Below are 14,235 nucleotides of genomic sequence, written 5' to 3'. Positions count from 1 at the left end.
CAATTTACTGGACGTGCGTCATAGCGCCCTACTTCGTTATGCACATCAAATTGCGCACAACGTGGATTACTGTGATTTCAGGGGAATCAATGCTTCAAATAGTTCTGAGCACTATGGGACTTAACTTCTGAGGTCATCAGTCAACTAGAACTTAGAACTACTTAAACCTAACTAACCTAAGGACATCACACACATCCATGCCCGAGGCAGGATTCGAACCTGCCACTGTAGCGGTCGCGCGGTTCCAGACTGAAGCACCTAGAACCACTCTGCCACCCCGGCCGGCGGGAAGCATTGGATGGTTGCATAATTTGAAACCGTACTACAGAATTGGAAGACGTAAGATAACGAAATTTCAAACAAAGCGTCAACTTGACGAAGTGCAACAAACTACGGAGTCTGCACGAAAATTCGTATATGATATAAACAACATTATCCCACTGTTCAGTGAGAAATTTGTTTCAAGCTCCGACGAGTCGGTGTTTCAAGAGAAAATGCATGTGAAAGGAGTCCTGAAAATTAGTGGCACCAAGAGAGTTGTATCTAGATCAACTAAGACCAATGCCTTAACGCATTCGTATATAATTATGCCGACTGTTAATCTGGATGGAAGGTTGGCTGGAAAGTTATTTATTGTGCTGCAAGAAGTTGGAGGTGGTCTGCTCCCTAGATTCTTTCTCGTGTGCATGATTTTTCAAGGGCAACAGGGAATATTTACGTCACAGCAACCAATAGTGGAAAAACGGGCGTAAGAGAACTATAACCACGTATGGGCACTATTTTTGGACAATAGCTGCTGAAAATAACTTGCCTTTGCTTGATTCCTGGTCTGCTTATAAAAATGATACTCCTTTAAAGCAAACTACCCTTTCTCATATGACTCTATTTGCATTCTTTCAGAGTGGGTACCTAGCTGAACGTTCTGCACCGTTTGTAACTCCCAAGGAGTTCGCCTTCGATCTGCTAGTGGACGTTGATATATATATCAACAGGGACACGTAAAAATGTGTGCTCCGACCGGGACTCGAACTCGGGATCTCCTGCTTACAAGACAGACGCCCTATCCCTCTTTATTAAAAAAAAAATCTCATTTTGTTCGTTTTCGTTCGTTGTACCTGCTCGGGGCGGACGTCGCAAGACACCCGTTTCAGTTCGTCGTTGAACCATCAACCCAGTTTTTTTGTTACAGAAGGCAGCTAACCCTCTGACCGAACATGGTGAGTTACCAAGCCGGCATCAATTTGAGCCACCGACGGCACAGAGGATAGTGCGACTGCAGGGACTATCTCCCGCACGCCTCCCGCGAGACCCACATTCTCATCTTGTATATCCACACACTACATTCGTTGTGTCTCACCCCAATACCCTCATTATTCGTGGAAGACAATTTTACAAAGTCCCGTTAGAGTTCGGGGAATACGTGTGCATCCGCACAGAACAAGAAGGTCATGGCCGGTGTTGCCAGAACTATATACTTATATGGATATGGTGTCTGTTCTTTCCGAAAGAACAGACACCATATCCATACAAGTATATTCGATCTTGATTGCGTGAAACTTTGTCATCAGCGTCACGCGCCATTTTTCATACGGTGTTCATGGCGCAAGTTAATGGTTTGCTTTGAACATTTCTCTAATGTCGACGTTGTCCATTTTGTGTAGTGTAATGCATACATCCTATAGAAGGATCACCACTGCACCTTCTAGACACTTATTTTTTGCACCCTACTGATGCATATAATGAGTCATTAGCACAAATATTTTTCCTTTCTTAATTGTTAATACAATACTTTCAAATGACACTTCCCAATGACTGAACGTGAGACCTCGTACTCATGGGGTTCCTTTTGAGACTTAATGTCCGGCGTGCTGTGAGTCGCCTCCGATACGGCGCTGGGCGCAGTTTGGCCACCCGGTCGCGTGGTCGGTGACAATTTCTAAACGTGAGCTGGCGTAGCGTGGCATCAATAGCGCTCGATAACACAAAACATGCTTGGGAATACTTCAATTTTCTCTTATCTTCTATAAAAACCAAAGTTCTTTTTCGGAGAATTCCTCAAAAAGAAAATAAACAGTTTCTCTGAAATCAGCCACTATTATTTTTTATATAAAAATATTTCCTGGTAGCTTAATCAGACGAACAACTTTGAATTCACATTGTTACCTTTACATGATTAGTGCCTTCAAACTCACTCTTACATCAGACCAGGCAACATACAATTTACACTAATTTTTAAGTGTGAAGTAAAAAGAAAAATACGTGTGAGCCTTAAAGTTATTTTATTATTATAATCACAATGCATATTATAATAACAACAGTAACAAAATACAGAAAGAGAAAAATGCTCAAAACTGGAGCGAGAGAGAAATGAGGCAAGAGATTAAGATGTGTCAAAGTTTGGGCAGCAAGATTATAAATATTTATTACGGTATATAAGGACTAAGCGAGAAGTAATGGGGTGGGGGGGGGGGGGGGGGGGAGGGATTAGTGTTACCATTACTTCATTTACCTACTATTTATTTTAAATGATTAGCTGTTTACCATAACAACTGAAGCCAGCAACAGCTATAATTTTGGTATTTCACTTTGACATAGTCTGCTGCAAACAACGCAATCTCACACTCATAGAACCGTGTTGTAAAGTTTAAACGCTCTTTCACAAAACCCACATTTCATTCTCGGGGGCTCAGTAAAATTTCTAAATTCTTCTAACTTTTATAATTAACTTTGATGCTTATCAGGCTCAATCACGCATTTATATAAATGCGTGTAACTCTCTAAGTGGCATTCCAATGTTATGTTTTTGCATCGTCTATCTCCTTAAGACTTCTGTGCAATTTTCAGATACAATGTTACTCTTCTATTTTTGTTGTGCACAACATATTGAAAAGTGCTCTTAGTTATATAAGTTATTGTGTCTGGTAATTTCAAAACAGTAGTAGTATACAGAAATTCAGAATGCTTGTGTAGATCATACGACTCGTCGTAATGATTTGTTCTCGCTTGGATCTAGATTCAGGTAACAATTAAGCAATAACACATCATCTTGTTTGTCATGTACACTTGCACCGTCTCGTTACCAAATGTGGTGTAAATCGCACAAAGCAACTACATATGACTAAGACTATCGTGTACACCGCATTATTCCTTAAATATTTTAATAAAAAACACAGAATACTATCCGTTATTGCATTTTTTACATTTACATATTTGAAGTGATGAATTAAATATTCACAGAGTTTTAACTGTGACAATATACATATCGTATGGATACAGAAAACCTCCTAAATAACACTTTTTGTTAGACATGAACTTTTTCTACACAAAAGATCGTGAAATATTGTATCCAAACACTGGCTTTTGAAATTTTCGAATTACAATTTTAGATGATCTATCATTCCTTTTTAGATTATTTTCTAGAAGTTACTGTACAATAAATTGGCGTATTCTTACGAAAAATAGTAGTACATAAAGAATTTCTGTCTTCCATATTTCAAGTTATTAAACTGACTGTCGACTGGAATATCTGTTTAATTTTGTGACTTACATATGAAATGAGATGAGAAATTTCGCAGTCTTCATGTTGTTAAATTATTTTACGTGTTCTTGGAACAGCGTTTAATAAATGTATCAGTAAGAAACGTAATTGCGAATTTAGGTCAACATAATAAAAATAAATAGTTTCGGATACTCCGGTAGTTTCAGGTGCTGCATAAATGAATTTAAAAGTCTATCGCCTGCTCCTGTAAAAATCCGATACCGCACATTGCATTAAGTGAATTTCGCTACCTGACAGGAACATCGCACAATGAATAATCAATTTGTTTCTCTCGAGCTTCACAAGGGTAAACAAGGGAAAAGAAAGCGGCTAAAATTAAACTAATTACACAAAAACGCATATAAAAATTTAGATGCAGTGACACTTTTCATTGCGTGCGTCGGCAAAATGCGGCAGTAAACACAATGCTTGTGATATGTTTCTCGAAATGGTAACGACCGGTTACCTGGTCTCTGCAGTTTACGCTGTATGTTTGAGGCAGAAATTTAATAACACTTGACAGGCGATTTCACAACAGCGAATTTCGTGCGCACCAAGTGTCATAATCGAATGCTGTTTTGTTTCGTTGTTGTCAGCTCCACGCAATGCAATTACAAAATGCACAGGCATTGGTCAATTCATTTGCTGTGGGCTTCCGCTGGTGCTTTTTCAGTGGAGCATGCTGCTCATTTCATTATTATTTCGAGTATAGTAACCCGCTAGGAGGCGGTTTTTGATTACTCCCACACTCCCTGCAACTGGACGTGGCTGTCGACACGCGACAACCTCCGTTACCCGGTAATATGACTTCTGCAGTTTAGTATCAGAACAGTTAATTCCTGTCGGGAATGTCACCAATAGTAGTTATTGACGAGAAGTCGTCGAGTAAAACAGAAGTAATATCTGGCGTTCTCCAAGGAAGTGTTACAGGTCTGTTGCTGTTACTGATCTACATAAACGATTTAAGAGACAATCTGAGCAGCCGGCCGCGGTGGTCTCGCGGTTCTAGACGCGCAGCCTGGAACCGTGCGACTGCTACGGTCGCAGGTTCGAATCCTACCTCGAGCATGGATGTGTGTGATGTCCTTAGGTTAGTTGGGTTTAACTAGTACTAAGTTCTAGAGGACTGATGACCTAAGATGTTAAGTCCCATAGTGCTCAGAGCCATTTGAACCAATCTGAGCAGACATCTTAGATTGTTTACAGATGATGCTGTCTTTACCATCTTGAAAAACTATCTGAAAATCAGAACCAATTGCAAAATGATTTTGATGTGATATGATATAATTTAGACATGCTATCTGTATGGTGCGAAAAGTAGCAATTGACTGAATAATGAAAAGTTTGAAGTCATGTGCAGGGTGACATTATGGTTTGGCGACGAAGCCGACTTTTATTTGGACGAGTTTGTCAATAAGCAAAATTGTCCCATTTGGAAAACTGAGAATCCGTGTTCGAGAAGTATCTTCGCTCTCAACGGCATTCTGGCTCTGGAGTACTCAGAGGTCACTGACATGGGTCTCGCTTCGCTGCCATATTCTCCAAATCTGAACACGACCGACTACCACACATTCGACTCCTTTTTGTGAGGCTATATTAAAGACAAAGTGTATATTAGCAACCCCAAAACCATAGCTGAGCTGAAAACAGCTGCTCAGGAGGTAACTGACAACATCGATATTTCGACATTTCAGCGAGTCATGTAGAATTTTGCTATTCGTCTGCGCCACATCATCGCCAATAACGCCAAGCACATCGAACATATCATATCTTAAATGCGAGTATCTGCAGATTGTGCACGCCTAGTTTGTAACTAATTTACTTCTTCTCATATAGTTCAGTAACTGTCTCTCTATACAGAGTACTAAAGGAATCCTCTAAATATCGGATGCACTATACATTAAGCAAATCTAAAGGTTGTGAATTCAAAAGAACACTTAGGAATTATAGTTACGTATAACTCACACTGGAACGATTACCTAGATAATGATGTGAGGAAAGCAAACTAAAGACTACAATTTATTGTCAGAACTCTGAGAAAATGCAACAGGTCTGCTAAAGAGACTGCTTGCCCGATCTCCTCCAGATAGGACTGACATCAAAAAAGTTCAAACAAGGCCAGCTCGGCTTGCCTGTATTAACGTGTCACAGATGTTGTACGTGAGCTGGGGTAGCAATCATTAAAACAAAGGCGTTTTCACTGTCGCAGGATATCCTCATGAAATTCCAGTCATCAATATTTTAACGTGTCCCACCTAGATATCGAGAAATGACAATCATAGCAAAATAACAGTAACCAAAGCACGTACGGGAAGACCTAAGTGTTCGTTTCTCCCGCGCGCTGTTCGAAAGTGAAACGGTAGAGAAACAGCTTGAAGGTTTTACGATGAAACCTCTGCCAGGTACTTAATTGTGAATTTTAAGGAAACCATATAGATGTTGATGTAGATGTAAATGTAGATGATTCCTTTATCCTAGGACGTACTGCTTTCCTCAAAAGTTAAAAGCACATTTCACATTTAAATATCCCTCAGTTCAAACAACGCACCAGCCAAAATCAGCAATTTTGTCTCTAAGAATGTTTATATATTTAAATGCAGTGATTCAGTCAACCTCGTTTCCTTTGTTCTCTGGTTAGTAGTTTCCGAACTGACCGCTCGTTTTTCTGAGAAATTCGTCTTTAGAATAAGATTTTCACTCTGGAGCAGAGTGTGCGCTGATATGAAACTTCCTGGCAGACTAAAAATGTGTGCCAGACCGAGACTCGAACTAGGGACCTTTCCCTTTCGCGGGCAAGTGCTCTACCATCTGAGCTACCCAAATACGACTCACGCCCCGTCCTCACAGCTTTACTTCTGCCAGTACTTCGTCTCCTACCTTCCAAACTTTACAGAAGCTCTCCTGCGAACCTGCAGAACTAGCATTCCTGAAAGAAAGGTTATTGCGGAGACATGGCCTAGCCACAGCATGGGGGATGTTTCCAGAATGAACACGTTTCCAAAATGAACACGTTTCCAAAATGAACACGTTTCCGGAATGAACACGTTTCCAGAATGAACATTCTGGAAACATCCCCAAGGATGTGGCTAAGCCATGTCTCCGCAATATCCTTTCTTTCAGGAGTGCTAGTTCTGCAAGGTATGCAGGAGAGCTACTGCGAAGTTTGCAAGGTAGGCTGTGAAGACGGGGCGTGAGTCGTGCTTGGGTAGCTCAGTTGGTAGAGCACTTGCCCGCGAAAGGCAAAGGTCCCTAGTTCGAGTCTTGGTCCGGTACACAATTTTAATCTGCCAGGACGTTTCAATCTGTCTATGTATATAACATCAGTGTTTTCTCTTCCTCACATAACGAAGGAAAATATGTAGAGTGTTGTGTCAAATGCACTGCTTGCCATTACGTTGCTACGAAGAGGACAAGGAAATTATCTTGATTTGGCATGATGTTTGTTACTCGTTTGTAGGTGGAGATGATTAGACTTTTATTCAAACCACGCAAAGTAAGTTGGCGCAACGCTCTGTGAATACTGTACGTAAGGAATTATTTCGCAGTGATCTTTTTACAACTCGTGTAAGAGTTAGAAACGCCTTCCAGCACATATCTAAATTCGATAGAGGGAGCATCGATGCCATGGTTTACAGTTCCGCTATATTGCTGCTCGCGATGGCGAGACCCCACAATAGTCTTGCGATCATGGAATCGATGACCTCGGGAGAGCCATGCTCAGTGCCATGCAGGATCTCAACGACTACATGTGACTAGCGCCCGAGAGGACAAACGTATTTTTCACTCGTCCATAAAGGGTCCTACTGTCACGTCTCGTACCTTGAGTCAATAAATAGGCTTCTTTGAAGCTAGCCACGCATACAGACAGTATGATGACGACCCGTCTGTAAGGCGGCCATTGTTGTGGCTTCCATTGATGGGCCAACAGAAAGACACGCAACTAGTGGTGCGCCCAATGGATATAGTAGCAGCCCATGCGAGCCTCGGTTCTGCATACACCTTCTCGATGGACGTATCCGTTTGGAGGCTCAGTAGAGAACGAACACTGCTATATTGCTTTCGTCATCATACGAGCTCAACAGCTGGTTATGTACAGAATGTTCAAATGTTCAAATGTGTGTGAAATCTTATGGGACATAACTGCTAAGGTTATCAGTTCCTAAGCTTACACACTACTTAACCTAAATTATCCTGAAGACAAACACACACACACACACACACACACACACACACACACACACCTATGCCCGAGGGAGGACTCGAACCTCCGCCGGGACCAGCCGCACAGTCCACGACTGCAGCACCTGAGACCGCTCGGCTAATCCCGCGCGGCTGTGTACAGAATACAGTCACTTTTGGTGGGCATAACTAGTAATTTGGAGAGCAACCGCTACATATCTGACGTGCTAAGACCGGCGTCTGAGCACTATCTTCGAGGTATCTATGGTAATATCTTGTAATAAGATAACGCAAGACTTCATGTCTGCCTTACTGTTCTGACCATCTCGATGCAGAAGGTGTTCGGTTATTGCCCTGAAGCCAAAACACCCTTCACATCTTTTACCCACTAAAAAAATCTGATCATGGGGTGCAGAGAGACTGGCATGGCGTTACTCGCCAGCCGTTACGATTGATGAGCTCCACAGTAGAGCTAAAACAACACAGAACGACGTGTCCATATCTGTCATCCAAGTTCATTTCGACTAGATACCCAGCCTGGCTAGAGCAGTTGTTGTCGCCCGAGGTGGCAGCTCTCTGTGCTATATTTCACAGCCTGAACGCCCCAAAATCACCTACAAATATTATCACGTATTTTTTCTGCTATACAATATGAGCACAACAAATAAAATTTCGTGGTTGCTGTGCTTCCTCGTGTTTCATTGTTATTTTCTGTCTGTACCGATAGCAGCTGTACACGTCCGAATAGCTGAGCGAGTCAGTGCGCCGCTTTCGGGGGATTCGGGGAGGAGAGAGTCTGTCTGGGATCGAATCCGCCTCGCGGATTCACGACGAGGATTGGTGAGCCGGCCAAGTGGATGTGGTTTGGCCGGTTTACCACATCCATAACGGGCTGATACACACCCTGCCGCCGTCCCGTGTGGCCGAGCGGTTCTAGGCTCTTCAGTCTGGAACCGCGCGGCCGCTACGGTCGCAGGTTCGAATCCTGCCTCGGGCATGGATGTGTGTGATGTCCTTAGGTTAGTTAGGTTTAAGTAGTTCTAAGTTCTAGGGGACTGATGACCTCAGATGTTAAGTCCCATAGTGCTCAGAGCCATTTGAACCATTTTTAGCCTCGGTTACAAGATTCACAAACATTCAGTTAAACGTTCTCACATTTGAACATGAGGTCTATACTAGACGCAGACAGATGAGGCAGGCTACACAGATTTCTCCCCGGGAGGAGCTGTGGCGTCAAAAGGGGACATTCTGTCACCAAATTTCACCAAAAGTGCTTCAACCCGTGTAACAGTGCGGACCCTGTAGAAAAACGTAAAAAGACAAAGGAGGAGAAGAAGATGAAGTACAGGTCGCAGCTTTACACATCAGTGACAACTCTAATAATGAGAAAATTCGGTATCAATTAATAAAAATATGGGATTTACTTCCTTGTCCATGAGCCGATTAAAATATGAATGGTGCAAAGCACTCTGGGATATCTTAGAGATCAGCTACGAATACCTCATTTCAGTACAGTCACAGCGGTTCTGGTAAAGATTACCTTATCAGTACAATCATAAAAGTATTGTTCTTGTTAAGAATATAGTAAGTGCATACAGTTTATTTCTATGTATGATTAATAGTTCTACAAATGCGTAAAATAACCTGTAGTACAGTGTCCATGATCAAGTTTTTACCCCAAGATGTCTATCAAACACATTAAAAAGCGTTAATAGAAGTGTGGAGATGATTGTGTGAATATGGAACAATGAGATCAAATTACTAGTATTCTGAGTTATGAAACGTACTTACGTGTTTTAACGTTGATGTAAAAGTAGTATTTAGCTTCTTGCTCTCTTACTTTTGGCTGCGAGGCACCATTTCCACACACCACGTCGCTCTAACCTCTTTATCATGCTTAACTTATCTCAGCCCAAGCATTGGAATTTGGACGAGAACATTCCACTCTGTGCTTCAGTGCAAGTCTTTCGGCACAAATATTACCAGAAAGTATGGAAACACAATTTTCCTCCTGCTCCATATTCTCCGAATTTTGGGATTTTATGTTATTGATTTTATTTGTGATTCCCTATTCGTTAAGGAAAAGTGCGACAACCGGCACCTTTTGTCAAAGTTCAGTGACGCCTGTTCTGGCGAAGAACAAGAAGCTCGTAATGACAGGCGTAACAGCCGATATTATTACTCTCGTGACGATCCGTATTGCACATGTTATTTCATACCGGTCATCATAGCATTGGCAAAAAATCATGAAAGCTGCTCTTCAAATACACTACAGTCGAGTATGTTTACTGTTATTATCCAATTATTTTATCATTGTGAACTTCCGTTTACGTTATCACAGTACACAAATATAAAATTGGGAACCATGTACTTGACGACGTGAAGGAATTACATTACCTTGGAAAAAAAAGCACATGACGTACTACGTAACAAAGCGAGCATAAGAAATGGGCTAGTAAAGGCAAAGAGGGCTTACTTCGGTAAAATAAGTCAATTACCTTCAAAGATAGGACTTGATTTAATGAATAATTTTCTGAGAACCTACTTCTGGAGTACAGACAGTGAAGCAAGAGCCTTCCACGACTGTATCCCACCGCATGCAGGATTGCGGAGACAATCTGACTTCCAGTAATTGGCTTCCGGACTTCAAGGAGAACCATTTCTGTACGTCTTTAATTCGTTTCTGAAACACAGTCTCATAACAGTGAATGCCACTGCATTAACTGCATTTAATGAATATTTCGGGACTACTTGAACAAGCAATACCCGGTTTCCACCCTCACCAATGAATGAGGAAAAGAGAACAAGGAGGCGTAGAAAAGAGTTTCTGATAACATCCAAAGACTCCGGAGAAGAACATATTCGCTGCTGGTCTGTATACCAATTTCTTGTTAGCAGTAACTCTGAGCGCTGTTATGAATTATTACTGATCATAAGTACTTGTAGCTAGGCGTAATTTTACACAGCACGGAAATATAAAACTATATTTTACAATCTAAATAATGCCAATATGTATTTTAAAATATTAATAAACACACAGATCATGAAGTCGTTCAAATATATTTTCCAGGAAAGTCCAAAGAGTATTTACTCATATACAGCTCTGTTGTGTTGTTAAAAGCTAGTTTTCTTTCTTTGTTGTGTTCCAGTCACGGGACCCGTTGCGCTGGTGAGGTGGCAGCTGCCAGGGACAATGGGGTCTGCGGTGTGGGCGTGGCCTATGACTCCAAGATAGCAGGTAGGTGTATTACTTACGATATATTTCTGAAGCTTAGCTCCATCATTAGGCTACAATTTAGATTCTTAGCTTACTCACTGATCTCTGGAAAAGAATGATGTCGAAAATTCTTTATCTCATTTTCATTTTGTGTGTTTCTCTCAAAAGCTCTTGCACTGAAAGTATACAGTCTGATAAAAAGAATATTACTTCCTTGAGCTAAAAACCTACATTCCCAAGGTCACTGATGTAATACGTGGAAACACGAATATAAACTGTTTGGTCTTTGCGCTTCGTGAGTCCACAGTCGAGTCCAAAAGTTGTCGCTTGCCTGTCGTTATCTCATTACTTCAGCCTTTGAGTCAGGTTGTAACAGCTTAAACCTCTTGGTTGTGATCCTATAGACACTTACAGGCTCTTATTTCATTATCAGTGTCAAATACCGTATACCACACGCTTTGAAAAACAATGACATAATTTTTTTCGACCGGATGTTACACAGTAATTAAGTCAATTTTGATACCATCGAACCGAAAGAAGATAACTGTTTCAAACGCTCGATAAAAATCATCCTCCTGCGCTATTTTTTTTACATTATCATTTTTTACGACGTCGCTCCATAATTTGCTAGCAACAGATCTGTACCCTGGACAGTATCTAACTGTATGGCTGTAGAGAGGAGCTGCTATTTAAACTAGTTTGGTAATATGGACGGTGGTGATACGCCACTCGTTCCTCATGTTCTATGCCAACGAACTGCCACAGACACACTGGTTCGTTCCTGTCAGAAAGAGATGTGGGTTGAACATGATTCATCCAAAACACCTTCCTCGGGCGTAGTGAGTACGTTTGCACCTCAATGACACAGTGTCACAGACAGCAGCGATAATAAATAAAACCGATTGATAGCATAGACGTGGTCGGTTAGCGGCCTGCGTCAAGAGTAATCCAATAGAGTAAAACAGAAAGACAGAGTAGAGAGAGAAGAAGCAGTCATCGATAACACAGGTCAAGGAAACAATGTTTTTGGATTAATTTTTATTAGATAATAGCTTAATCTACCTGCCAGCTTAGCCGAGAGCGCTAATGCGCTGCTTCCTGGACTCGGGTAGGCGAGCCGGCCCTGGATCGAATCCGCCCAGCGGCTTAACGACGAGGGCCGGTATGCCGGCCAGCCTGGATGTGGTTTATATGCGTTTTCCCACATCCCCTAGGTGAATACCAGGCTGGTCCCCACATCCCGCCCGAGTTACACGACTCGCATTGATCCACTATCCTTTGGATTACACTGGATGCAGACAGCTGGGGTACATTAATTCCGTCCTGGGGGGGCGGGGGAGGGGAAGAGGTACGGGGTGGCGGCAGAAAGGTCATCTGGCCACACCTTAACATTGACCTTACCAAATCCATTCCTAGCAATGCCGACCCTGCGAAACAGCGGGATAAAGACATACGCGAAACAAGAAAGAAAGAAGATAATAGCTTTATCTCATGGTTATGAGTACTGAATCCAAATCTACCTCAAGTTCTTTTTTTTTTCTTTTTCCTCTTTTTTCACCTTTAATGACGCACAGTAAATCAGAAAAGACGTGTCATTGGAAACGAGAGTGTTTTCGTTTTTGAGCATAAACAAAGAATTTACTGAAGTATAAATACACTCCTGGAAATGGAAAAAAGAACACATTGACACCCGTGTGTCAGACCCACCATACTTGCTCCGGACACTGCGAGAGGGCTGTACAAGCAATGATCACACGCACGGCACAGCGGACACGCCAGGAACCGCGGTGTTGGCCGTCGAATGGCGCTAGCTGCGCAGCATTTGTGCACCGCCGCCGTCAGTGTCAGCCAGTTTGCCGTGGCATACGGAGCTCCATCGCAGTCTTTAACACTGGTAGCATGCCGCGACAGCGTGGACGTGAACCGTATGTGCAGTTGACGGACTTTGAGCGAGGGCGTATAGTAGACATGCAGGAGGCCGGGTGGACGTACCGCCGAATTGCTCAACACGTGGGGCGTGAGGTCTCCACAGTACATCGATGTTGTCGCCAGTGGTCGGCGGTAGGTGCACGTGCCCGTCGACCTGGGACCGGACCGCAGCGACGCACGGATGCACGCCAAGACCGTAGGATCCTACGCAGTGCCGTAGGGGACCGCACCGCCACTTCCCAGCAAATTAGGGACACTGTTGCTCCTGGGGTATCGGCGAGGACCATTCGCAACCGTCTCCATGAAGCTGGGCTACGGTCCCGCACGCCGTTAGGCCGTCTTCCGCTCACGCCCCAACATCGTGCAGCCCGCCTCCAGTGGTGTCGCGACAGGCGTGAATGGAGGGACGAATGGAGACGTGTCGTCTTCAGCGATGAGAGTCGCTTCTGCCTTGGTGCCAATGATGGTCGTATGCGTGTTTGGCGCCGTGCAGGTGAGCGCCACAATCAGGACTGCATACGACCGAGGCACACAGGGCCAACACCCGGCATCATGGTGTGGGGAGCGATCTCCTACACTGGCCGTACACCTCTGGTGATCGTCGAGGGGACACTGAATAGTGCACGGTACATCCAAACCGTCATCGAACCCATCGTTCTACCATTCCTAGACCGGCAAGGGAACTTGCTGTTCCAACAGGACAATGCACGTCCGCATGTATCCCGTGCCACCCAACGTGCTCTAGAAGGTTTAAGTCAACTACCCTGGCCAGCAAGATCTCCGGATCTGTCCCCCATTGAGCATGTTTGGGACTGGATGAAGCGTCGTCTCACGCGGTCTGCACGTCCAGCATGAACGCTGGTCCAACTGAGGCGCCAGGTGGAAATGGCATGGCAAGCCGTTCCACAGGACTACATCCAGCATCTCTACGATCGTCTCCATGGGAGAATAGCAGCCTGCATTGCTGCGAAAGGTGGATATACACTGTACTAGTGCCGACACTGTGCATGCTCTGTTGCCTGTGTCTATGTGCCTGAGGTTGTGTCAGTGTGATCATGTGATGTATCTGACCCCAGGAATGTGTCAATAAGGTTTCCCCTTCCTGGGACAATGAATTCACGGTGTTCTTATTTCAATTTCCAGGAGTGTACAACCCTATCTCTTAATTACTTAAACTGAGAGGCCAGAACATTATGACTGCCAACCTAATAGCCAGTTGGTCCACCTTTGGAACGCAGTACAGCAGTGAAGTGTTGTAGGACAACCGTTCTAGTCACGAGGCCAGAAACGTGCTGCAGCCGTTTGAGGAACGTGACTGTGAATTCAATTGCCTCTGAGCACTATGGGACTCAACTTCTGAGGTCATTAGTCC

General features: G+C 43.4%; 1 protein-coding gene across 1 annotated transcript in view; it reads left to right on the top strand.

Annotated features, from left to right (window-relative positions):
• Positions 1-14,235, top strand: part of LOC126266626 (neuroendocrine convertase 2) — a 1,418,212-nt gene that overhangs the window by 1,125,909 nt on the left and 278,068 nt on the right. Inside the window, exon 6 of the mRNA XM_049970986.1 lies at positions 10,867-10,955. Coding sequence (XP_049826943.1) covers positions 10,867-10,955 — 89 coding nt within the window. The remainder of the gene's footprint in view (positions 1-10,866; positions 10,956-14,235) is intronic.

This window comes from Schistocerca gregaria, chromosome 4 (genome assembly GCF_023897955.1).
Source record: "Schistocerca gregaria isolate iqSchGreg1 chromosome 4, iqSchGreg1.2, whole genome shotgun sequence".
Lineage (NCBI taxonomy): Eukaryota > Metazoa > Arthropoda > Insecta > Orthoptera > Acrididae > Schistocerca > Schistocerca gregaria.
Note: the sequence above shows the minus strand (reverse complement) of the source record. Positions and strands in the feature narration are given on the sequence as shown.